The 24,882-nt window shown below is 51.0% G+C and overlaps 12 protein-coding genes across 12 annotated transcripts; 7 read left to right on the top strand and 5 right to left on the bottom strand.

Annotated features, from left to right (window-relative positions):
* Positions 1-328: 328 nt before the first annotated feature.
* On the top strand, positions 329-1,954 carry M436DRAFT_40898 (beta-lactamase/transpeptidase-like protein; the record flags this gene model as incomplete). Its single annotated transcript, XM_013573972.1, has 2 exons — positions 329-699; positions 799-1,954. The coding sequence occupies 2 exons, from the start codon at positions 329-331 to the stop codon at positions 1,952-1,954; spliced, it is 1,527 nt and encodes a 508-aa protein (XP_013429426.1).
* Positions 1,955-2,071: 117 nt separating this feature from the next.
* M436DRAFT_40826 (sugar porter family MFS transporter) lies at positions 2,072-3,748 on the bottom strand (the record flags this gene model as incomplete). The annotated part of the gene is made up of 3 exons (XM_013573957.1): positions 2,072-3,245; positions 3,303-3,610; positions 3,674-3,748. 3 exons carry the CDS (start codon positions 3,746-3,748, stop codon positions 2,072-2,074), a joined length of 1,557 nt encoding a protein of 518 aa, XP_013429411.1.
* An 823-nt stretch (positions 3,749-4,571) lies between these two features.
* M436DRAFT_61649 (maltase) lies at positions 4,572-6,431 on the top strand (the record flags this gene model as incomplete). Its single annotated transcript, XM_013574191.1, has 2 exons — positions 4,572-4,762; positions 4,823-6,431. 2 exons carry the CDS (start codon positions 4,572-4,574, stop codon positions 6,429-6,431), a joined length of 1,800 nt encoding a protein of 599 aa, XP_013429645.1.
* A 137-nt stretch (positions 6,432-6,568) lies between these two features.
* Positions 6,569-8,095, bottom strand: M436DRAFT_41123 (uncharacterized protein; the record flags this gene model as incomplete). The annotated part of the gene is made up of 1 exon (XM_013574013.1): positions 6,569-8,095. One exon carries the CDS (start codon positions 8,093-8,095, stop codon positions 6,569-6,571), a length of 1,527 nt encoding a protein of 508 aa, XP_013429467.1.
* A 1,263-nt stretch (positions 8,096-9,358) lies between these two features.
* Positions 9,359-11,033, bottom strand: M436DRAFT_41787 (MFS general substrate transporter; the record flags this gene model as incomplete). Its single annotated transcript, XM_013574132.1, has 2 exons — positions 9,359-10,620; positions 10,673-11,033. The coding sequence occupies 2 exons, from the start codon at positions 11,031-11,033 to the stop codon at positions 9,359-9,361; spliced, it is 1,623 nt and encodes a 540-aa protein (XP_013429586.1).
* A 611-nt stretch (positions 11,034-11,644) lies between these two features.
* M436DRAFT_41996 (uncharacterized protein) lies at positions 11,645-13,801 on the top strand (the record flags this gene model as incomplete). Its single annotated transcript, XM_013574173.1, has 1 exon — positions 11,645-13,801. One exon carries the CDS (start codon positions 11,645-11,647, stop codon positions 13,799-13,801), a length of 2,157 nt encoding a protein of 718 aa, XP_013429627.1.
* Positions 13,802-14,105: 304 nt separating this feature from the next.
* On the bottom strand, positions 14,106-15,232 carry M436DRAFT_70752 (uncharacterized protein; the record flags this gene model as incomplete). The annotated part of the gene is made up of 3 exons (XM_013574278.1): positions 14,106-14,228; positions 14,283-14,991; positions 15,048-15,232. 3 exons carry the CDS (start codon positions 15,230-15,232, stop codon positions 14,106-14,108), a joined length of 1,017 nt encoding a protein of 338 aa, XP_013429732.1.
* Positions 15,233-15,785: 553 nt separating this feature from the next.
* On the top strand, positions 15,786-17,209 carry M436DRAFT_41840 (FAD/NAD(P)-binding domain-containing protein; the record flags this gene model as incomplete). The annotated part of the gene is made up of 3 exons (XM_013574141.1): positions 15,786-15,857; positions 15,937-16,840; positions 16,911-17,209. The coding sequence occupies 3 exons, from the start codon at positions 15,786-15,788 to the stop codon at positions 17,207-17,209; spliced, it is 1,275 nt and encodes a 424-aa protein (XP_013429595.1).
* A 1,015-nt stretch (positions 17,210-18,224) lies between these two features.
* Positions 18,225-19,631, top strand: M436DRAFT_79638 (uncharacterized protein; the record flags this gene model as incomplete). Its single annotated transcript, XM_013574368.1, has 1 exon — positions 18,225-19,631. One exon carries the CDS (start codon positions 18,225-18,227, stop codon positions 19,629-19,631), a length of 1,407 nt encoding a protein of 468 aa, XP_013429822.1.
* A 354-nt stretch (positions 19,632-19,985) lies between these two features.
* M436DRAFT_25653 (uncharacterized protein) lies at positions 19,986-21,419 on the top strand (the record flags this gene model as incomplete). Its single annotated transcript, XM_013573942.1, has 4 exons — positions 19,986-20,227; positions 20,337-20,542; positions 20,708-20,972; positions 21,077-21,419. Coding segments are annotated over 4 exons (1,056 nt in total), but the record flags the coding sequence as incomplete, so codon positions are not given.
* Positions 21,420-21,525: 106 nt separating this feature from the next.
* M436DRAFT_79636 (queuine tRNA-ribosyltransferase) lies at positions 21,526-22,900 on the bottom strand (the record flags this gene model as incomplete). The annotated part of the gene is made up of 4 exons (XM_013574367.1): positions 21,526-21,903; positions 21,959-22,592; positions 22,646-22,803; positions 22,859-22,900. The coding sequence occupies 4 exons, from the start codon at positions 22,898-22,900 to the stop codon at positions 21,526-21,528; spliced, it is 1,212 nt and encodes a 403-aa protein (XP_013429821.1).
* Positions 22,901-23,263: 363 nt separating this feature from the next.
* Positions 23,264-24,233, top strand: M436DRAFT_70747 (uncharacterized protein; the record flags this gene model as incomplete). The annotated part of the gene is made up of 2 exons (XM_013574277.1): positions 23,264-23,361; positions 23,414-24,233. 2 exons carry the CDS (start codon positions 23,264-23,266, stop codon positions 24,231-24,233), a joined length of 918 nt encoding a protein of 305 aa, XP_013429731.1.
* Between the last annotated feature and the right edge of the window lie 649 nt (positions 24,234-24,882).

Here is a 24,882-nt window from a genome sequence, read left to right as displayed (position 1 = left end):
CGACGACATTCGCTTCATGAAAATACAAGACAAGCAGGGAGTATCTTGAGCGCAGCATGTGTGCTGTCGACATGCTCGACTTGATCTCGGGCGGAATATTTATGAGAATCAGATGAACGATTGTTCCTGTCTTAGAGCTAAATCAGCTCGAGTCTACCCCATGTAATCAACGTTTAGGATCGAGCCGGATATTCATCTAGTCGTCTTGTCGACTTGTATAATGTCTGCTTGCGAACCAACCAGCAACATCAAATCTCGCGCTGTCGCGGTTCGCCTTCGTGTCTTCAGGAATACTACTGTCATCTTTAGAGACCCGAACCTCGTCGAGATGGTCGAATGGGTAACTACGCCCGCCTTCACCGAGCGGGTCAATACTCTCATGCGCGACTTCCATATCCCTGGCTTGTCAGTGGCAGTTCTTGATGGCGATACGGTACATACGCGCTGCTTCGGCCATGCTTCAATTGAATCCGACACATCGGTTGATGCAAACACCATTTTTGACATCGCATCCTGCTCCAAAGCCCTAACAGGAGTCGCGATGGGTATCTTGGTAGACAATCATCCTAAGCTGAGTAAACTAAGTTGGAAAACGCCAGTAGTGGAGTTGATCGGAGACGGCTTTGTCATGCATCGAGTTGAGGATAACGATGAAGTTACTGTCGAAAACTTGCTTAGCCATACTAGTGGCTTTTCTGGGTAAGAGCCCTCTGTTATTCATGAATTGCGTGCTTCGGAGAAAGCTCTAGCCAGGCAAAGTTTCAGCCAAAAGTGTAGGCAAGATGACTGACACCGAAGCAGACACGATATGAGCGTCCTTGGTATTAATGCTGCACATCCAGACAACGTACGCAGCGTGACCCGCAACTTGCGCCATCTACCTAGCACTGCTCGTCCAGGCGAGAAGTACCAATACAGCAACATTATGTACGCAGTAGCAACACACATCATCGAAACTCTATCCGGACACACTTTCTCGTCCTTCCTGCATGAGAATATCTTCAAGCCATTGAGTATGGACACTACATTCTTGCAGCCCAGCGAGGTATATGCTGCAGATCTAGCCTCTCGCTTCGCAACACCTTTTTACCATGAGAACGACACATACCACCAAGCTACGCACCAAGAGGTGCCAGAGTTTCAAGGTGCAGGTTCCATTCAGACCACACCAAGCGACTATATAAAGTTCATTGCTGCCATGCTACACCACAACAAATCTCCCATCACGCAAACGATTTATGATGGCGTCACCAGACCTCGTGTCATGCGAAACTCCAAACACTCTCTAGACGACTTCAACCCCACCTCATCAGCAGTAGCCTACGCACTAGGTTGGGACATCAAATACCGTTCTTCTCAGCAAATCGTCTCCCACGACGGCGTCATCACAGGTTATGGCTCCAGCATGTTTTTCCTGCCTGACCGTCGCTTCGGTGCAGTGTTCATAGGAAACTCTTCCGCTGCCTTTGGAGTCTGCCAAATCCTGCAGAGTGAAATAATAGACGAATTCCTCAGTACACCAAAAGAGCAGCGATTTGATCTCTCGCGCGGCCAACTGGAACGCCAAGTCGCACAGGAAGAGAGAAAGATGAAGAAGTTGACGAGGAATCGAGAGAGGAGAAAACAAGCGCGAGGTACGCTTGAAGTGCCAGCAGAGAAATACTGTGGTACTTTCTTCAATGCAGCATATCGCGGTGTTACGATTGAAATGCAAGATGGCGATCTATATATTGATGCAGCGGATCGTTCTGAGCCGTTTGATATGGTACTTGAGCATGTGAAGGATAATAGAGAGTTTCGAGGATATATTACTGCGGACGACGGGAGAGGAGAGGATGGAATCGCTGTGGAGGTTCGATTGGACGAGAAGGATGATGTTGTGGCTGTGGGGTTCAATTGGGATCCTGAGTTAGGGAGCAAGTATTTCTTTTGGCATGAAAGAACCGCTTCGTAGACAAAAATCGATATATACATAAACGGCCTGATAATGCACAAGCCGAGCCAGACCAGACTTTCGGAGATCGTAAAAACCTTGCACCCGCTCCTTTGAACACAATAGTCCAGCTTCAGTCTACTCCTGTACCTGATCCACATGCTCTGAAGCCATCTTGAAATCTTCAGCATACCCCTCCTTCTCTACATGCGCCGCAGTAACAAAGGAATCCACACTAGTCTCCTTGAACTTGCGAGCCGACACCTTAGCATCAAACAGCATATCCATTTCGGCGTACGTTCTTCCCTTTGGCTCAGGAACTCTAAAGTAAGTCCAGATAGCACACAGCATTCCAGTGCCTGCCCAGAAGAAACCAGCCTTGGCGCCCCAGTTCCAGGCATCGGGGTTGAGCATATGAGGAGTCAGGACGTTGGCGATGACGCCGGTGATGTTGTAGAGATTGCGGGCAAGCACCACGGTTTTGTTGCGGAGACGCGTGGAGGAGATTTCGGCGACGAGGGAGTAGCAGACTGGTCCTACGGTCATGTCGTAGACAAAAGTGTAAATGAGAATCATGGCTCCAATGCCCCACTGAGTGTTCTCTGCAGAAGCGGGAGCAATGCCCAAGAACCCAACAACCAGCAAGATCAACGCCATGGCGATTTGGCCGTAGAGATAGAGAGTGCGACGTCCGAACTTCATCATTAAGAACCAAGAGAGGATGGTACCGACAGCACCCAAACCATACTGTCCAAGTGACATGGAAAACGCAGCCGAAGTGTCAAGGCCAGCTTGCTCAAAGAAGTAGGTCGAGTAGCCGGTGAAAGAGGATGCTCCGCAAAGCGTCTGAACAGCCCAGACCATGCATACAATCTCTGTGCGTCTACGATCGACTCCCTTGAAGCAGTCCCAGTAGTTTAAGCCAGAGGTGCTTGCCTTTTCAAGTTCATTGGTGTAGACCATCATGTTGACCGTCTCATTGGCATCGAAGCCTGATTCCGTTTGGTTGCGGGAGGTAAGGCGGAGGACTTGTGTCTTAGCCTCTTCAAGACGGCCCTTGCGTACGAGCCACCAGGGCGATTCGGGTGCCAAAGCAATTCCAATGATCAAGGGTACTGGCCAGATCCATTGAAGTCCATAAGGAAGCTTGTAGCCGAGAGGACCAGTCTCGTTCGCGACGCCCTTGAGCACAGCAGATGATAGGAATTGACCAATGACCCAGCAGAGGTTGACGTAGGTAGTGAGGTAAGCTCTGAGGGCGACAGGGCAAACTTCTGCGGCGTAGGTTGTGGTCAAGGTTTGGAAGGCACCCCTCAAAAACATGTTAGCATTAATTCACTTTGTGTCTCGGTAATGACTCAAAACTGACCATGGAATGCCCATGAGGATCTCTCCAACGAGAAGCATAGGGAGATTCTGTGCGAAGAACACAATGAAGATGAAGCCAGTGAGAAGAGAAAGAGCGCCGATCATGGTCTTCTTGTAGCCAACGCGCTCAACGATGTATCCGATGAAGAACAAGCCGATAACTTCGCCAACCAGGGCACCGTTGGACAAGCCAGACTGCCAAGCAGCACTGATCTGGTAGCCACCCTTGGGAGAAGGCTCGCCGAAGCGACGCTGGAAGGCTGGGAGAGCCATCAGCGAGTTGATGAGTACAATATCGAATCCTTCCATCTGTTGGTCCAAGAGTTAGCTTGGAGATCTTCCTCTGCAATGTTGCTCGTTTTGTGGACTTACAATGATGCAGGTGGAAAGCAGGATAGACCAGCCGATAGCCTTGGGATAAGTCTTGATACCCTGCAAGAGGGTCATAGAAATCTCAGCCTGAGTCGCTCTGGCAGCCTCAGTCGCGACGACAGTGTCGACTTTGGCGAGATGGGACATATCCATGCCAGTGATGCTGCCCTTGCGTACCGCATCGTGGCCGTTGGATGTCGATCGTGTGTCGGCCATTGCAACGAAGTAGGAGCAAGTCTGATGTGATGCTTGTTGATGAAACTAGAGATAGTGATCAAAGATCGACGAGGCAGATTGTTCTGGATGATCTCGAATCTGGGGGGAGGAGACCGCACACTATATACCATTCACCCGAGTATGAGGCGTAAAAGTGTATGTCTCCAGAAACTGTTCCCCAGAACCCCGCTTGGGCTAGAATTCGTGTTGGACGTGCTTGAGATCGGTCCGGAGAAAGTCGCAACCCAGCTCGCGTTTTCAACGGATGCTGATGGCAAAGCCTCGCGACAGCACGAGCGACAGTAATGGCGAGAGCACGAGCGAAGCCATCTTCGAGATATCGCAGCACATGAGTGCCGGTTGTGGCGAAACTTAGATCCTGTGTGTGTGAAGTGCAGCGAAAGGACAAGCGGGGGTAGGAGCGAGAGTAGTAGCGAGAGTATGAGCGAGAATCCAAGCGAGCGACAGAGCGAGCGAGCGAGCGAGATGCCAATGAAACGCTAGAGTTTATCCCCAGATATTGCTTCTCCGCAGGCATATCATTCCCCGGAGTCAATTCAAAAGATTCAAAAGCGCTGCTCTCGTCCTTCAAGTACCTTATTCCTAGCAATCCGCACGAACTGCTAGTCTTAGCTTGTGCTTTTTGTCCCCAGAAACATATCTCAAACATCCTTACGTAACCATGGCTCGGTCCAAGGTAAACACAAGCGTGATTGGTCGTCAACCTTGGTGGAAGGAAGCCACGATCTACCAGATCTATCCCGCTTCCTTCAACGATAGCAACAATGATGGCGTCGGTGACATACCAGGGATCACACAAAAGTTGGACTACATCCAGTCATTGGGAGTGGACGTGATCTGGGTATGCCCCATGTATGTATTGTCGCACAGATACTCACACTCCTTACCGCATCGCTGACAGTTTCAATCCAGGTACGCAAGCCCTCAGGTTGATATGGGGTACGACATCTCCGATTATGAAGCCGTGTATCCACCTTATGGTACACTCGAAGACATGAACACCTTGATCCGAGAGGTGCACGTCCGCGGCATGAAAATCATCCTCGACCTCGTCATCAACCACACCTCAGATCAGCACAAATGGTTCCAAGAATCACGCTCGTCCAAAACAAACCCCAAACGTGACTGGTATATTTGGAGGCCGGCGAAGTACGACAGTAATGGCACCCGCCAGCCACCGAACAACTGGCGAAGCAACTTTGGAGGCTCTGTCTGGCAATGGGATGGGTTGACCGAGGAATATTACCTACATCTATTTTGTCCAGAGCAACCGGACATCAACTTCGAATGCGACGCCGCTCGTCAGGCCGTGTATCAGAGTGCGATGATCTCTTGGCTCGAGAGAGGTGTTGATGGGTTCAGAATTGATACCGTCAACATGTATAGCAAGCCACCTGGATTACCCGATGCGCCTGTTAAGGATGTAACAACACCATGGCAGGATGCTGGTTTAGTGTACTGCAACGGACCACGCATGGACGAGTACTTAGGCGAGATGAACGCCATCTTATCTCGTTACGACGCGATGAGCGTTGGCGAATGCCCGAATACCCCTGATCCTGCAAGAGTCATCGGCTACGTCAGTGCAAAGGCAGCTAAACTGAATATGGTGTTCCAGTTCGACTCTGTGGATGTTGGTATCGGTAAGATTTCGAGATACGCCACCGCACCTTTCAACTATACTCTAGGGGATATCAAGAGTGCGATATGTCGTACGCAGAGCCTAATCGGAGAGACCGACGCATGGACGACCAGTTTCATCGAGAACCATGATCAAGCGCGCAGTATATCCCGCTTCGGAGACGATTCGCCTCGCTGGAGAACCCGCTCGGGCAAGATGCTAGCGATGTTGTTTGCGTCCTTGTCAGGTACCCTGTTCATATACCAGGGTCAGGAAATTGGAATGATCAACATGCCAGTCGACTGGCCGATCGAGGAATACAAGGACGTCGACTCGATGAACTGCTATGCCGAAGCCTTGCAGAAGCACGGACAAGACTTGACAGCCCTGGCACATACCAGGGCAGCTCTTCAGCACCTCTCTCGCGACCATGCTCGTACCCCGATGCAGTGGACGTCGCGTGTCAATGCGGACTTCACAGGCGAAGATGTCACGCCTTGGATGAGAGTCAACACTAGCGCGCAAGACGGTATCAATGTCTCTGATGAGTTGGATGACGAATCGTCAGTCTTGAACCTTTGGCGAGGCATGCTTGAGCTTCGCCAGAAGTTCTCGGGTGAACTCATCCACGGTACTTTCGAGATGGTTGATCAGTCCAACCCAGACGTCCTGTCGTTTGTAAAGACGAGTCGTGAGACCGGGTCTAAGATACTGGTTGTTTGCAATTTCTCCGACAGCGACAGTAGATTGCCGCTCCTCAAGAGTCTGAACATGTCTCAGGCAGAGCTGTTATGTGACAATATACCCGAGGTGGACACCCCGAGGAAAGAAGCACGAAACGATTCGGAAGCATCTTTGCTGCAGCCATGGGAGAGCAGAGCCTATTTATTCTGTTCGTGATATTTAGTTCCTGGAGTAGTACCGAGGTACTGATCAGAGTTTGTGAGTCGGGTAGGGGTATTGAATACAATGTATAGAATGTTTGAGCAAACAAGCAAGATAAGCGCATTCGCTTTCTGCATGTGGTTTTTCAGATTTCAGTGTTTGCGTTGATCGTCGAGCAGTAGCTCCACATTAGCAAGACTAACGTATTTTTGCCATGTTCCAGTCGTGCTGTCCTGAGTCATACGCTTCTGCAAGATGCGCACGTAGACATCCCTGGACTTCGGCGAAGCTGACAAACTGAGTAAGAGTGATAGGAGAACCTCATGATGATCAGTGGTCTGCGAAGATCCTGGGAGAGCCAGTACGTCTAGTAGTGAGTACACGATTTCAAATTGCTTTTCGAAGATGCCTAGACCGTGGGCTTGTATGGCTGCCGGCGACAGGGTTTCCAATACTTCGCGGAGTGCATACGCAAGTTCGATCGGAAATGTATACGCAAATTCTGGTTCCACTGCAGAAGAGGATATCAGGCCAAGCCTCAGTGCAGCCTGCCAGATGGTCAGACGAAGCCATTGCTGCGTCACGAGGACATCCGCTCGTTGAGTCTCGGATACTCCATCGATTTGGAACGGCTGGCGTAGATGTGCATGAAGAATCGCGAGTTCGGTGGTTTTCTCCGCCGTCGAGAAAGATGAAACAGCTCCGTTCCACACCCGCACGAAGTCCATGTCCAGAATTGAAAAGAGGCGGTGTATACTGCTCAAGCCAAGTGAGATGGCTGGATCCTCGTCGGGCAGCACTTCGCCCGTCAAATCCGGAGGTAGCATGATACTGACCGGAAACGAATCGTGTATGCATGCGCCACGCTCGGTAATGAAGAGCAAAGCATACAGACGTTGGCGGCGAATCTTTTCCGGATGGTCAATCTCTGTGTTTTCGATGGTGGTGCTAATGCCAGCGAGATGTGCTAAGCTGATGGCTTCTCTGAGATAAAACCAAGAGGTTTTTCGGCACTTCAAATCGAAGTAAGCTACAGCGATGAAAAGCGAAGTCAGGACATCGTCCATGGTCGCATGTTCTATGAGATTATGGGACAAGCGGGCTTCGAGACACTGTCTGATGTACTCGCGTGCGAGGACGATCCGACGTTCGGCAGTCATGGTAGGCCAGAACTCTACCGTCACCAGTGTTAGCGCGCATATCGACTTCAACAACCCACTCTCTGTAGTGCCAAGCTCTGTAAAGCGCGATAGTAATGCAGCAATTCTTCTCTGGTCCAACAGAGGATAAACCAGGTATATGTGCCTGAAGAACAGGGCCACTCCACGCTCAAGAATCCGGTCCAATCTTGGGGTGGAACCATCGAAACCTGGCGACCACAAACCCTCACTTAAGGTCGACGGACTGGCCTGATTAGCGGCGTTTGAAGTCGCGATAGCGATCTGCTGGGAGGCGTTGCCGGAACGACTTGCATCTTGCCAGGATTCTGATGAGCCAAGTACGTTCTCCGCAAACTCATCGAATGTGAAGTAGCCATCCGCGTTCAGGACCCCTCCCAAATATCGACCACTCAGGCTGCCAGGCGAATCAAGTTCTATTGGACGAGGAGAGACATAGGTTCCAGCGCTCACGTGATGATTAATTGCGCTGATTGGACGCTCATAATCCAAACCGTCCATAGTTGTCGCATGCTTCTCCGGGCCAGGTTGTCCTATGGTGGTCGTGTTGTCGCCCACAAGTGGAGTCTGAGGATGCCGCCCCCGTATAGAGTCGATGACCAGACCTCGTCCAGGCTTTGGACCCTTCTTCCTTCTGACTGTGTTGTATGCGCAAATCAAGTTGTGGCTCTGGCATCGGTCACAAGGCATCGCATAGTTGCATTTGACTTTGCGCGTCCGGCAGTGGTCGCAAGGATGTGACACTCGCCTGCCCGACATACTGAGGCCATGAGCAGATCTACCGGGCTTTGGCCTGATTGAAGGTCTGGACGAGCACACGTAGAGATTGAGATGGATAGCAGGACGCGTGAAGTCATGTGATTTTCATGCGACGAACCCCACATCAAATTCAACAGACCTCAGTCGACCTGGCACTCTCTCCTGATCCTAGCCCATGACGTTGACTATGCAATATTTCTACTCGATAACCTGCATTGAATGTGCTACATAGGTTGTGAAAGCATCGTGGCCCTGGTGTTATCCAAAGAATTCGTCATATCAGGTTGAACAAGCGTGCTCACTTCAAGATAATCTGTTCTCCACACTAAAAAGTCGTAGCGGCGATCACCCCTGCCCACACAGACGCGGTCTCGACATGATCGAGTTGTGCACCGCCCGCTGTCAAATAGTCTAATCAATCAGGGTTGTTCCACAAACCTTCAGTGACACTGGGAGACCGCATATGGATCTGTACCGATACAGGAATTGGAGACAGGGTGGTTCCATCGACAGAAGTCGGGTCGGTTACAGAGGAGTCCCAAATCAACAATTACTAGCCGAACATTAATCCCAGCCGGACGTCGATACTGATGTGTCTCACGAGGTCTCGGCCTTGGACTTGTTGTGCTTAGTCGTTCACAGAAAGGATGCTCGGGATTGAGGACGAAATCGATCTAATCCTGACCTCAGCACTGAAATGATTGAAGATGTATCTACATCGCTGTTATCCTGCTAGCTGAGGAAAGACTTGGTCTCTCAGGTAGATCAAGAGGGGACTCGTACAAGATCCGTCATGTGACTTTGTATATATCACAGGGATACCTTCTCTAGTAGGCGTCGGATCTATCGCATTCTTAGTGTAAGAGAGTCAAGCTGCTGTGAGAGGGATACTATACGATAGCTCAGGTTGCGGTCAGAATTCATATCAAATCTGAATACAGGGAACATCATGAACTTAAATATTGGAGTACTGCGAATATGTACATTGAAAAGGCGCTACACGATCTACTTCTCTCTAGCCATGTATGCTCTCCACTTGTGGTTGAAAAAGTAGACGGGGATACCAAGCAAGAATATACCGACATAGATGCCGAATAGAATCATGAAGGCAGTGAGGTAATTGAAGGTGTGCACCATTGGAACAATTCCATAGCTGGCGCCGAAAGAGATGATGTTCTTAACACCAATGACAACGACCAAGGCGGGTCCAGGGTTCTTGGGGAAGGCCTCGGATCCGAAGTGTGTCGTGGTGATCAAGACGACAATGAAGGCGAATTCGTAAAGCGTCCAGCCCATGATAATACCCCAAGAGGAGTGATTCTTAGGGTCGTTTGCAGTAATGGCAAAGATGATGATACCGATCGCGCCAACTAAGAAGGGAAGGATGAGTTGGACGAGAGTGTCCTCGGGGACGTGTACACCGTTGCGGCGCTTGGCCAGCCAGAGATTCATCTTGTCACCGACATATCCAGCGTAGAGCATGGCAGCAAAAGAGGCAGGGAGGATGCCAACGTTGACAAGCCCGATCGACTTTTCCGACCAGTGGAAAGAGGTTGTCAAGATTGAAGCATAGACCAGCGACATGGCGATACCAACACCGAGCGCAATGGAAGACACCAGGATAGCATAGATGACACCAGGAGAACTGCAAGCCTGTAGCATCTTGACGTTCGCACCGAGACCAAGCTTAAGAGCGTTGGGAGCAATACCACTGACGGGGTTCAGGTGTTGAAGGTAAGTCTTTTGACGGTATTCCTGTTCGTCAGATTGCTGTACTTGACCAATGCGCTCACGAGCCTCAGTATCGGTGAGGAAGTGGGTGACACCCCATTCATCGGTGTAGATGACCTGGCCATTCATTGAGGCAGGAGATCTGGTGTACCTTGTTTCGCTCAAGAGGAAGAAACCAACGACCAGACCTGCGGCAGCGAATATGGACAGGACCCAGTAGAAGTATCTCCAGGAAGTTGCAGCGACCAGATAAGAAGCACTGATACCAAAGGCAGTGTTGATGAGATTCTGTGAGCCCCAGTAGACACCAAACCAGAGACCTCGCTCATCGACAAAAGACATATCAGTGATGATCAGAGGCAGGACAGATTCGGTGGCTCCGGCTGCTATACCCTGGAGGATGCGGCAAGCCATGTGAGTGTTGTAAGAGTTGCTTGCACCGGCGCCAAGGGTGGAGCCAAGCAGGAGAATGGAACATCCCAAGAAAATGGGTCGTCGACCGAACATCATGGTCAATGGAAGAATGAGGAAACTGCCTGTGAACGGATGTTAGCGAACGCTATCGCCAAGAAATGACCATATTCTTACCGAATGCCATGACCAAGCTGGGATAGGTGGTGAGATTGACGACCTGTTGGACAGATTTTCCGGTAGGAGCGTAGAGACCGATGAAGACTCCCAAGATGGGACCAAGACCGCCGACAAGGACGAGAGAGAAGATCGAGAACCAACAGCAGCATATCAAAATGCCCAACTTTCTCCACTTGGAATAGTTGAGAGGATCGTTAGGGTCGCTGGAGGGGATTGGGATTCTCCGAATCTCGCCGATAGTGTTGATGAGTTGGAGGTCGCCATTTGAAGGCTGTTGTGAATCTGAGAAGCCCTTCTCTGGCATCTCCATGTGGTCCGCTACCATGGTCGCCTTTGCATGATCTATAGAGGTTGTCATGACGACTCCAGGCGATGTTGTCTGAACGATAGAAAGTGGGAAGAAGCAAGATCGAGGCGAGTTACTGCAGATCTAGGATATGGGTCGAGGCCTGTGTTACCTATATAGCTGCTCAGGGTTCTTACTCGCCGGCGCGGGGTCCCCAGGTGGAGGAACAGTAGGAGACCCCCGTGGGGACTCGATCAATCTGGAGGCCATTCACGACCCGCTTGATGCGTAAGCCACCAATTGAGACGTCGGTTCGGACGAGCGAATGCCAAAGTCATGGAGCCTGGGGCAATATCAAATGCCGCAGAGGGCTAGACTTCATGCCGAGCCGAGCAGAAAAGCTGAACCGAGAGCCGTTGTGGAGGGAAAATGAGGGCAGGAAGTCGACGGTAAAACAGCGGTTCATCCTCTGGAGCCAATCGGCGAGCCTTGATTGCCCCGCTCTCGGTATGTCACACATCGACTCGTTCTTCCTCCCGGTGGAGTGCAGTCCATGACAGCCACAACAAGGTCGTGTGCCGACAATATGGACGCTCGAGAGCGCGGCTGGTGATACCGAAGCGCGCATTGCTCTATTTTGCTCCAAGAGGAATACTCGTTCTGCAGCAGTGTAGCGATACCCCATGTCTTCGGATGCCACCAACCGACCGCAGAAGCGCATTCGCCTGTCCCGAGCCTGCAACAAATGTCGATCTCGGAAGGTGCGTTGTGACGAGGGTCAACCATCTTGTACCAATTGCGTTCGAGCGAAAGTAGAATGCATAACAACTGACCCGAACAATCCCGATCAACTCTCAACACATGCGCGTCGTCGAGCTGGTACCGGAAATGCCGCCTCACCGAGCGCGCCTGCTCATTCACCTTCAGCTGATCGCGCAACTGCGGCTCTGGAACCATCATCATACAACGCGAACGTGTCCCAGAGCCCTATGTGGCAATCTAGCACGCCGCTACATCAAACTCCAAACGATATCCCGACTTCGCGAATGGCCATTGGTGGTCTTGTGCACAGACCAGATATTCAAAATCAGCAGTATGATCAAGCAGCAGAACTGGTGGTCGAGCCTGCCGTCCAGCCTGGTTTGTTAGGCAATGTTCAGGGCTCGGGGTTCGCTGTGAACTCTGTAAGCGCTACTGAACGGAAGTATCTGGGTTCGACGTCTTTGCAAGTGTTTTCGCAGTGGCTCGATTTGACGTTCCATGTGTCTCCTACCGGCCTCACAAGTTCTTTCCAACACGGCATGAGGTTCTGTGAGGAGATGGAGTTACCGGCAGACCTTTTCATGCCCCCAATTCCCAGTGCATGGCGGGAGTATGTGGAAGCATTTGTCTCAGGACCCGGTATGGTCTTCCCAATAGTCTCAGCTGAAGGCATTACTTCAACGATACAATACTTGTGCCAACAAGACCTGAGGACCCTTCCGGTTCGCGAACGACCACTCATTGCGACAGTGTATGCTTGCCTAGCTATCGGAGCTGATTCTCTGGGACACTCTACTCAAGGTATGAGCTTGGTCACAGCAGCATACTCCTTGTATGCCTACCTCGTTGCACAGCCTTATCTTCAGTCAGCCCAAGCTCTCCTGCTTATCTGTTTAGCTCTGAGAGGTCGAAACAAAGATGGCGCCGGCTCGCAAGCTCTGGGACAAGCCATTCGTATATTGCATTCTCTCGGCTTGCACAGAAAACTGAACGGCTACGGCAGTCTCAATCGAGAGCAGACAGAAGTCGTACGACTCGGCGTTCATACCTGGTGGAGTGCTTATTGCCTCGACCGTATGATGAGCTTGGAGACCGGACGCCCTCCTCAGATACAAGACGAGGACACTGATCAGTCAAGGAACCTCCAAACTACCAATGTCCAAGATCTGGCAGCTTTGCAAGCTCTGCTTGATCTGGGCGCTATCCAGGGGAGCGTAGCCAGGCACTTGTGCACGCCGAGACTTCCAACCATCACTGCTGTCTTGGAAGCACAATCCCGTCTCGATCAGTCTCTGCTAGAATGGCAAAACAAACTTCCTGCCCGATTACGCTGTGACGGAGACATCACAATCAACGACCCGGACCTTGCTCTTCCTCGAGCATTTTTGAGTATCCAGCTGCATACAACTATGATCAATCTTCATCGAGCTGCATTGTTGATGGACAAAGATATACACCAGACAAACCTCGCCCGGTATGACTTGGGCAAGGCAAACGCAAATCGTCTTGCGTCAAGCGAGTCAATTTGTGCCAATTCTGCCAGAGCCATTATTACTGCATTCCTACAAGCTCGAGAAATCACCAAAAACTCGAGGCTTCAGACGATGACTGGACCATTGATGGCTATCTATGTGTTGTCTATCAACACTTTGAAGAACTCAACCTCGTGGTCCGCTCGCTCCGATGTCGGGTTGATCTACTCAGCTGCGGAGGCGGTTGAACAACAATACACCGCAGATGGACAAGATCCCGGGTTCTACACACTCTTGAAGACGCTGAAACAGTTTGCATCTCGGGACACGCTTTCGCCCAAGCGTCTGGCTAGCTCGAGAGTGCCGACAAGAAGAACTTCACCACAGCCACAATCCAACCCTCGGTCTGGATCCGTCAACCACGATCAAGATCCCAATGCTGTGCAGATGGATCATGCACAGGACCCGAATCTATCAGATGAATGGGGCATGCTGTTCCCACGCTTGTATGTAGGCGATCTTGCTTTGGACGCTGAAGCCTTGGAAGGCATGGACATTGAGTACTTGATGGGTATACCCCACCTATCATTTGACGAACCACATTGAACCCTCGACTGTTGCCATTGTGTCCTAGACAGTACAGACTATTGAAGTCCTTGGTTGAAAGACCCGATTTCAATACCCCAATACCCCAAAGTCACTCAGCCATTCTGGGGTGAGAAAGTGCGAGAGAAATTACACAGTTTGGCAAAATTATGATGGTTCCTTAGCTCTCGCTGCCGTTCACAATCAGATCTAGTGAAAACGAATGTACTTTGCTGAATTTTTTGGATATCAACCTGAACCATACTCCGAAATCAAAAATTAATCCAGATCAAGAGACTCCAATCACCACCCCGGTCTTCTCTCTTTACGCCTTGATGTACGGAATACCAGTGAGACGATATGCGCGCTCACTCAGCTGAGGCTTGTTGACAGGCTCCGTTCTGTTGAAAGGATCGAGTACGCCATTTCTCTTGGCTGAGTTGCGTCCCTGCTTGATGTCAGTATACATTTACTACCAGGATATGAAAAAGCTAAGGCTTACTAGGACCTGGGCGTTCGGCCAATGGGTGGTGCCGAACCAGCCCTCGAAGGCAGTCTTCTTGCGCTTGAGGTCCTCTTGGCTTGCATCGGCCACAGGCATGTAACAAGTGTACACACAGAAGCGATTCTGGTCTGTTGTGGAGCTCAGGTTGTAATGCGGGACTCTCGAGTCCCAGAGAAGAAGGTCACCAGGCTCTGCGGACACCTTGACCCATTCGAGGCCCTTTCCTTCGAACCACTTCATGCCATTGTCGGTAAAGCCGTACCACTCCGGATTCCAAGCGGGAATGTGCTCGTTACGTTCCTTTTCTGGGAAACCGACCTCCTTGTGGAATTGCTCGCTGACGAGGTGGCCACCCTTGAGAACAATGAGGCCACCGTCGTTCGGTCCATTGGGAAGGATGTTGACAAGACCTTGCAAGCAGCGGAAGCCATTCTTTGTGGGGTCCTGATCTTGATGGGGCCAGGGCGAGTTGGGTGCCAAGTCTTTGCGACCAGTCAAGCCGAAGTTGACGGCGTCGAATGAGACGATTAGGTCTTCGGTCTTCAACCATTGTTCGAATGCTCCTACGACACCAGGCTCTGATCGGATGTCCCAGACGAAGTCCTCGTGGGCGATAGCGTAATCAAGGCACATGCCCTTGTTGTTGATCTCCGGCAGGTGGTCAGAGTTCCATGTGGAGCGATCGTTTCTGTCAAAACCGAGGCCACTACAAATGAGGTCAATCCCATGTTCAGATTCTTGTCCGATCTGTCCTAGACTCACAAGCCTTCGAGATATTGGTACATGCGCTCAGCGTATTGTGCAGCCTTCTCCTGTGCGACGGCACCTTTGACCACAGCATAACCATCTCTGGCCAAGTCGGCCATCCAGTCGTTGGCGGGGCTGTTGCTGGCCTTCAGGCGAAGCTGATCCACTTCGGAGATCTGTGTTGTTGTTTGACTCGACATGGTGTGTGTGTGTGCGTGTGAGTGAGTGAGTGAGATTCAAGAAAGTTGAGTATGTGTTGAAGACGGTAGAGGCTGATGTGTATGTCTTTGTAGTGATGATCTATTGTTTGGTTCAGATACGTCGGGTCATATATGTGGAAAGCATGCTTGATAGCTCCTCGGCCTTGACTTAGTATGCCCACTGTACCGAACCGAAGCGCACGAGTCACTCGCCACTTGCAGACACCCGAGTATGGCGCTCCAGATGCGAGCGAGTCAGGCTCGGTTCGTCGAGGGAGGGGCTTAAGTTCTCCACAATGAACCAGCCGAACCGAGCCGACCCCATCGGCTCGGGCATCCTGCCTCTCAACTACACCTGCACCTCGGCAATGAACCGAACGGACCTGCTTGCTCCTGAAGTGGTCCCGATATTACTCGGCTGTCTTTCTTGCTTGTACAAAGGCCATGTGTACCCATCAAGGTATGGAGGACATACGGTAACTACACAGAATTTACGTCAGGCCCACGCACGCCAAAGACCTCTGCAAACATACCAACAGAGAAATCAAGCAAGATGGCGATCGATGCAGCAACCAACACGTTCCGAATTATCATTGTCGGAGGAGGTATCGCAGGCTTAGCTACTGTATGATAACCCTGTGGATATTGGGATCGAATGTTCCAATCGCGATTCGAACGTCTTGCACGCACTGACACGAGAACAGGCGATTGCGATGAGAGGTCCTCAGAGAGAAATAATCGTACTAGAAAAGTCTCGCATGAACAAAGAAGTCGGAGCCCTTCTATCTCTCCAACCCAATGCCCAGAAGATCGTCGAGCAGTGGGGTCTCGGAGAAATTCTTCAGAAGGCAAAGCCTACAGCAGAGAGACAATTCCGCATCCTAGACACCAAAGGCAATATTCACATGAACATCGACATGGATGCAAAGAAGTACGGAGCTGATCGCATGGTATACCATCGTCAAGATCTACACTCTGCTTTGAGGGAAGCAGCGCTCAGTACAGAACTTTCTGGTCACCCTGCAACCATCGTCACTGCAGCCAAGGTTGTCAGCTGTAACTGCGAAGCAGGCAAAGTCACGCTGCAAGACGACACAACTTACCAAGGCGACCTCATAATCGGCGCTGATGGCATTCACAGCGTCATTCGCGAAGCCGTACTCAAAGCCGGCAACCACGAGCTCGTACATCCGACACCTACAGGCGTTTCTGCATACCGACTTCTGGTCGAGACAGCAGATCTCTCTTCCATTGAAGTCGATCCCGCACTTTTCGACCCAAAAAGACAAGCTACAACGCTAATGATGGGCCACGACCGCCGCGTAATCATGGGACCTGCTCGTAACGGTGACCTTCTAGGTCTGGTCGGCATGGTTCCTGACGAGCATATGCACGAAGCCTCGGACGCTAACAGTTGGACTACACCAGGCTCACTCTCCAAGCTGCTGGAAACATATCACGACTTCCCTCAGTGGATTCGAGACATCTTTGCTCAAGCACCGGATATTGCGCTTTGGCAGTTGAGAGATATCGATGCATTGCCAGCTTGGGTAGCAGGAAGGTGTATCATCATCGGAGACGCTGCTCATGCCATGTTGCCTACACAAGGTCAGTTTGGTCTATTTGAATCTGTTTACACCACAGTAAAGGAAGCATCCGCTAACACATTCCGATCTAGGCCAAGGCGCATCCCAAAGTGTCGAAGACGCCGAAGCTCTTTCAGCCTTCTTCTCGTCCGTCATTGGTAGACCGACTCACTCAGAAACCAATTCTGCCCTCCAACAAGTCTTTGAGAGCCGCCACCGAAGAGCAAGTTTGATTCAGACATATAGCCGTCAGCAAGCGAAACCTGCCACGGAAAAGGGAAGTGTAAAAGTCACACTGAACCCCGCGGAGTTCTTGGACTATAATTGCAAGTATGAGGGCGCTGTCAAATGGCTGGAGCAGCAAAAGGCCAAAGAAGTGGAAAGCCAATAAGAGAGTGTCGCTAAAAACTACATGGAACTCGAAGTTTTCTGAGCCGAGCGCGCTTATATCCGGCTCATCTCTTCCACCCTCAGATGCTCTAGAAAGAAAATCACCGATTGCGTGAATTGCATGTGATTCCGTGATACTATTGCTGTGTCCTCTCAGATCGTGATTGGCCAAAACTCAGCTATTTTCTCTGCAAGCAGACTCTGATAGGGTGACGATGTGACGGGTGGCGCCTGGCCAGAGATGAAACGTGATGTTTATCATTAAACATCTCGGACTGGTTCCGCGTTCGGTCAAGTAAAGGTGATGTGGATCGGACCGGCTTTGGCCTGAGTTCTAAGACGTATAGGCAAACTATGATCCGAGGTCGCTTCGATGGATGCACAGTAGGTTGTCAAAGAGAGTAAACATGTTTGGCAAGACACATGTCAAAAACTGTATTGCGGCTCCGGATAAAAGTAGCTGGCCATGCATCCCCCCGCCCGAATTGGCGCCTTGTTCAAGCAACAATGTCTTGGCGCAACCCTCGGGCCTTCCCTTGACGGAGCTGATTTGGCTTTTGTCAATGCCCGTCGTCCAGATCACCTGAATTTCCTTCAACTTCACCAGAACAGAACCATGAAGTTCTTGTTTTCTAGTCGCAGCACTGCTCAATCCGGCAAGATCTCACGCCTGGAACGATGACAGCATGGAAACTTCGCAAGCGACGATTGCACAACGATCGTATACCGGCTGTCGCACCTGTCGGCAGAGAAAGGTCAAGTGCGATGAGAACCGCGATGAAATTGGCAGATGCAACTCTTGCTCCCGTCTGAATCGACCATGCGACTGGACACGCGAATATAAATTTATTGACACAAGTCGAGACGTTGAGAGACAATATATCGTACTTGGCAAGGGTCCGCATCAAGCAGTCGATGATGGCAAGCCCGCCAACGAGACGAGCAGTACTGAACTTGTGATCCGCTCACGACCTTTGATGTTTATCAATTCATCCCCTGGAGACCTCGCTGCAACAATGATACCTGCGGAACCTCGGACGTCCAGGAATGTAACCCCTCAGGACTCAAGGCCAGCCTCTGACTCGTCCTCCGAGGATTCGGACACGCAGTCCGTCGAACTGGTTCAAGCTTCGCATGTACCATTTGACATTATGAATTACGGCACGAGGATCCGCGACAATGCCATACATCCTTTACTGTTCGACAAGATCGTCTGTCGCAAGATCATGCCTATGGCGGTCCGTTTTAAACTCAACATCGAGGATAACCAAAATGTTCTGGTTTCTACAGCAAAGCAGTTCCCCCCACTTCGTCATGCCATCTGTGCCATTACGCTTCTCAACAGTGGTATGAAAAACCGACCGGAACTTGTAGCTGGTTCGTTTCAACATTACGATCAAGCAATAACCGCATGCCGGTCAATGCCACCGTCTACCAACCCCGAAGCTGTTTTCTTCCTGCACTTCGTCCTCCTAATGTACGATATTGCCTGTGCATCCCAACGATGGCCTGAAAATCGCAGTTCATGGGCTTTGCATCTACGCAAACTCGCCAGCCTAGCTCATGAACCAGCTGGATCTGCAGTTGGTCGGCTAAAAGCGTATCTTTCATGGTATGTCCTTCTTCTAGACGCGCAGGCAGGCCTTGCTGGAAACCCTGAAGCCGGTCATTACACGCGAGCCTTTTTGGATAACGGTCGTTCATTACCCGTCTGGCCCATCTCACGGAGTCAGCAAGTAATACTTTCGGCACCAGACGCCATGGATACCTTTCTCCAAGCTCACAAGTTGTCTTTGATCACATTCGAGATGTTTGCCGAGCAGAGCCAGGCATCACTCAGTTTCCGAAGCACATTCAGAGACCGGCGGGTTGCACTTCAGGAAAGACTGGACTTCATCCAAGATCTATCAAACCGACATGCGGAAAAGTGGCGAGCGAATTGTCCAGCATATTTGGAGACTTGGGACGACAAGAGCGATTTGGGTATCATAAGAGGCACCTACAATTTCGCTCGACTGCAATACTCGGTGCTCCAACTATACCTGCACACAAGCATATATCCATACCAGCGATTGGACGGAGATGCATTCACTGCGGAAGACACCAAACACTGTACCTACATCATCGACACAGTACGGCAAAGCTTCGTTTTCAACGACAAGGAGAATCACCATCTAGCGCCTGCACTCTTCCTGGCAGGCGCAGCGACCAAAAATTTGAGTGAAAAAGCAGCAGCGCTGATCATGCTGCAGGAAATGGAACATGCAGGGTTATCTGGAGCTGTGGCGCGAGTACGACATGTTCTTGAACTGGTGGTTAGAGAGCAAGCGAAAAAGGAGATGTCTGGCGGGAGTGCGGATGAAGTGGATTGGATTGAGCTATCTCAGGAACACGGCTTGAAGAATGTCGTATTTGGAATGTAGGAATGAGTGGGAGGAAGCATATCGACAGGAAAGAATCAAGTCAGAGTAAAGGGACAACAGCCCCTGCAATTGGATAATGGATGAGTATGGAGAATTGTCACATGCAGAAGGATTTTGGAAGGATTGCACACAGGGCTGAAGCCTGACGCGACGACTTCACCTCACCTCTTTCAAATATTCGTAGTGATAAACCAACAAACGAAAAACATCTTAAAATTCACGCAACGCTCTTGACGCATTGTGATATCCGAGTACCGATTACCGATAATGACCGCCGCAGCCTCAACCCAAAGACCAGAGACATCCTCACCTCACGGCGTCGCGGCACCACCACCACCACCACAACAACAAGCATCCTCACCTCTCGACGCAGCAACAACCTTCTGCAGCAACATCAACTACCACCGAAGCTTGCAAATTCCTGCTTCCCTCTCCCACGAAAGACTACGCGTGACTTATGCCACCACCACGAATTTCGAAGACGAAACACTACCGGTGGTGTTATTCTGCCACCCCATGGGCGCAGCCAGATACTTGATTTTTGGATTCGAAGAACTTGCAACAAAGGAAGGTGTTAGGGTTGTGATTATCGATCGGTATGATTTGTTTTCCTCCTTTTCTTTTTGCTGCAATTATACACTTTTGCAGATGATGACGACAGGAGATATCGGATGATGATTGATGACTGATGATTGACGATTACAGACCAGGATTTGGCGGTACCACTGCTGTTGCCTTGGACAAAAGAGTGCAGACGTGGTTGGAGATTGTTCCGGCTGTGTTGAAGGTATTGAGGGTCAAGCGTGTGGCGTTGATGTCGCATTCGGCGGGTACGATATATGCGTTCAACACTGCTGTGAGACTGCCGCACTTGATGTATCCTGGAGGAAAAGCTTTTATGGGATGTTTGGGTATGTCCTTGTTTCTCCTTTCTTCTTTCGTCATCTTCTTTTGAACTTTTTGCTAATTCTTCACTTGCTCTTTTCCTTCTGTACATCCATTCTGTTTTCGTTTCTTTTTCCGGACAAAAGCAGAAAAAAGACAATGGCAGATACTAACGCACACACACACCACAGCTCCATGGGTCCACCCTACACACTCCTCAGCACCCTTGTCGCAAGTCATCGACAAACTACCTGCATCTTGGGTCGGCAACTTACACCGCATCCAATCATTCGTAAACAGTTACATCGCTCCTTCTCTAGCTTTTTCTTCTGCGAAACTGGGAGTGAAGCCATCGCTCACAGAGCAAGAAAGCCAGAGGAGCCATGGCATGGAAGCAAAAACTTGGGACGAGGTGGGCAAGTTGCAGCAAAAGTGGCGGGGGATGGAGGATATGAGGTGAGTGTTCTTTCCCAATTCCATCACTCTACCCTGATTCATACCTCAATGAGGGTGGGCGTTGCGAGGGTTCTGAGTGGAAGTGTTGGGCTGATGGGAAGCAGTGGTGTTTCGGCAGATGCAACACTGTGCATGCAACGCGAAGGCAAATACTGGGGTGTTTATGCCTCTTTGCCATCGTGCATTGATCTCTTACGCTCAACCTATACACCTCAAGATAGCGATGCATCATTCGCATCAACTCTGACATTACGGGTTTACTTTGCGGAAAGCGATGCGCTGATTGGAAGAGGTGGACAAAAGTACTTTGAGCAATGCTGGAAAGAGGGGAATGGTGATGCAGAGGGAAGAGTCAGGTTTGAGGCTAGTGTTGTGCAGGGGGCTGATCATGATAGTATTGTTTTGGCGGAGAAGGGGGTGCTTGGGGATGTCTTTAGGGAAGTGAAGAGGGTGTGTGGCTGAGACAGGTATCGACTTGTTTTCTTTCAGCTGATAGACAGGTGCAAATACTTGAAACATACGACTTTGTTCACTTATTTATACTTGTACAGCATCAATCTACCATCAAATCGACATTTACACCTCTCAGCGCCTCGACAATCCACGCGGGATACTTGGTCTTGTCTCCAGCATACAGCGTCGAAAAGTAACCCCTCAAAAACTGTGGGTAGGTATCTGCGATGATAGCTTCTCTGATCCTCCGCATCAGATCTAGCAAGTAATGCACATTGTGTATACTCAACAGATGTGCGCCTGCAGTCTCCTTGGCGGCGACATGATGGATGTAGGCGCGTGTGAGGCCCAACCCTCCTGCAGATACGGGACGGCAGATTGTGCATTTGCAATCTGGATCTACGGCTGAGAAGTCGGCGGAGTAGGAGGCGTGGCGGAGGTTTAGGACGCCGGTGGAGGTAATGGCGTTGCCAAAGCGCTGTTGTCAGGTGTGTTGGTAAAACAGAAATAAAGTGGAGGTTAACGGGACTTACAGCAGTTCGTGTAGGCCACACACAATCAAACATGTCTGCCCCCAGAGCGACAGAAACAACCAAGTCTTCAGGATAACCCACACCCATAACATAGCGCGGTTTGTGGTCTGGCAGCAGATCCGTACAGGTAGTCACCACCTTACAATACTCCTCTTTGGCCTCACCGCCTGAGAGTCCTCCAATAGCAATACCCGGGGTATCTCTCTTGACCATCTCTTCACAGCACTCTTTCCTCAACTCCAGATCCAAACCCCCTTGGATGATACAGAACAAATTTTGGGTTGCGGAATTCTTGTGGGCATCAATACAGCGGTCTAGCCAACGTATGCTGCGATGCATTGCTTCCTTTATGCGTGCGTGATCGGGAGAGGTTGTGGCGATTACGTCGTCGAGTTGCATGATGATGTCTGAGCCGATGCTGTTTTGCAGCGAGATGGAGTGTTCGGGGGTGAGGAGCATAGGAGAGCGGTCGTGGGGCGAGAGAAAGCGGACGCCTTGTTCGGTGACGGTGGCTAGTTCGAGGAGGGAGACCATTTGGAAGCCGCCGCTGTCTGTCAGGATGTTGTGGGGCCATGATTGCAGTTTGTGGGCACCGCCGATGGCGTCTAGAGTGGCTTGACCTGGCTTGAGACCGCTGTGCAGAGAGTCAGAGGATGGGAGGGAGGACAAGATTTGAGGGCAGATCACAGGTGGTAGGTGTTGTTCAGGCACAAGCGACAGCTAGTCTCGTCGAGTTGATGAGGAGTCAGGCCTTTGAGAGAGGCTTGTGTTGCGACAGGCATGAAAATGGGCAAAGGAACAGGGCCATGGGGCAGTTGAAGAGTCGCAGCACGTGCCTTGGTGACCTTGATGGGGCTTCAGTATTCATTTACCTTGTTGTTTGCATCTACAGCGACATACCGAGCACCGTGCGACTGGCTGGTACGTCAGAGCCGAGTGCATCTTACCCACTACAGCTGCGACAGCTTGCTTGATGGACGCGATGGTGATGGATTGCAGGTCGAGCACCTGCCGTGTTGTGTCCAAGAGAAACAGACGCTGGGGAAAGTCGCTCTTGCCCTGGATGAGAATGTTCGGAGACGGGGACTTTCACATGCGATTCCCGAAGCTTCGCTCGCTCGCCGCGCCTGCCAATGTAAGCAACCACCCGCCACCAAGAGTCGCTGTCGTGACCAACTTGGTCGCTTGGTCTTGTCGCAAAAGCGCGACGGCATAAATACTGCCCTCGCCCTCGCCCTCGCCCTCGCCGTCATGTCGTCTTCATCTACTCCCGATCCCTCTGCCGAACAGCACAGTTACACCAAGATGGCCACTGCCGATGTCGAAGCTATCGGCGCTCACTGCAACATGTCCTTCTGCCATCAACTCGACTTTCTGCCTTTCAAGTGCGAGAGCTGCAAAGGGTAAGCCACCTTCCACTCTTCGCCAGACTTGTTCAACACTGACACGCTGCAGCAAATACTGCCTGGACCACCGCTCCGAAACCGCCCACTCCTGTCCTAATGCTGGTGCTTGGGCAAGGGCACGCGCCGCCCAACAACGATCCACCTACACGCCTTCGCCCAAACCCTCCGTCCTCACACACGAATCGCAATGCTCGGAACCCTCGTGCAAGACCCTCATCAACACTGCCCTCGTACCCGGTGTCGAGTGTGATTCCTGTAATCGAAGCTACTGCCTCAAACACCGTCTACGAGAGTCACACGACTGCGCAAAGCTAGCTCCCATAGGCGCGCGTGCGAATAAAGAAAAAGGACTGACGGCACTCGCGAAACTACGTGCCTGGGGCCAGGCCAAACAGAAGACCATGACATCCGCTGCCACCACCTCGTCACACCCCAAGCCTTCAACGACCACAAAGCCCTCGGCTTCCGCGGCCAAACCCTTGACCGCTGCCCAGCGCGTTCGCGCCACGGCCGAGTTGAAGAAGAATGCAAAAGGCGATGCCAAGGTGGCCATGGAGAAGCGTATATACCTCAATGTCGAGGCCTCCGCCGACACCACAAAGGCCAAACACCCCACAGGCCAATTCTTCTACTCGTCTGAGTGGAGCATCGGCAGGGTTTTGGATCAGGCAGCAACGTCACTCCAAGTCGAGAATCTCAACAACCGGGTAGACGGCGAGGCTGACAAGTTACGCGTCTTCCACGTTGAAGGCGGCCGACTGCTCGATTTTGGAGAGAAGCTGGGTGCAGCCGTCAAGACGGGGAACACTCTGGTCTTGCTCAGAGGCGTTGGTCCACCCGTCCCGGATCTCATCGTTCTTGATCCGTAGATGCTGCCGGCGTGGCTGTGTTTCAGCTGTGTCGTCAGTCTTGTTTGTTTCAATTTTCGTGATACCCCATCTGCGTCTAGTAATCTGAAGTTATATCTCACGACTATCATCATCTTTGCATATCTCTTCTTTCCATCACTATTTTGAGGACTCCTTCTCTCATGCCAAAGAGCTTGCAATACGAGTCCCATGCCCTCAGCTACGGATTGGAGCTCATTTGCTCAAGGGGTCATATCTATCCGTTCCTGTTGACATCAGAATCTCTGCAATCTTAGTATGCGGTTCGCCCGTTGTTTACCATCCGTCGTCATTCGGATTGTCTGCGTGTCAACTTGTCGCATCACAATATCAACTTTGGACAACTAAAGCTTCACGACTCTCGGCTTGGAAAGAAGGTAATCGGATCCTCCGAGGGATTTTCCAACCATGACACGAGATGGATCAATAAATGCATCCACCAAACACGGCTGGATGCCCGAAAGAAGAAGAACGTGTGGGGCACGATCGTCCGTGCACTTCGTATAAGAGTCCTTCGACCGCTTGTCAGGCCGTTCTCCCCTTGTCAACGGTCGTATAACCACCGAAATAACATGCAAAGGTGTAGATAATATGAGGTCGGTGCCCTGGCCGCCTCGTAGTTAGGTCTTCG

Source organism: Aureobasidium namibiae, assembly GCF_000721765.1.
Source record: "Aureobasidium namibiae CBS 147.97 unplaced genomic scaffold scaffold_4, whole genome shotgun sequence".
NCBI lineage: Eukaryota > Fungi > Ascomycota > Dothideomycetes > Dothideales > Saccotheciaceae > Aureobasidium > Aureobasidium namibiae.
This window is presented reverse-complemented; position numbering and strand designations above follow the sequence as displayed.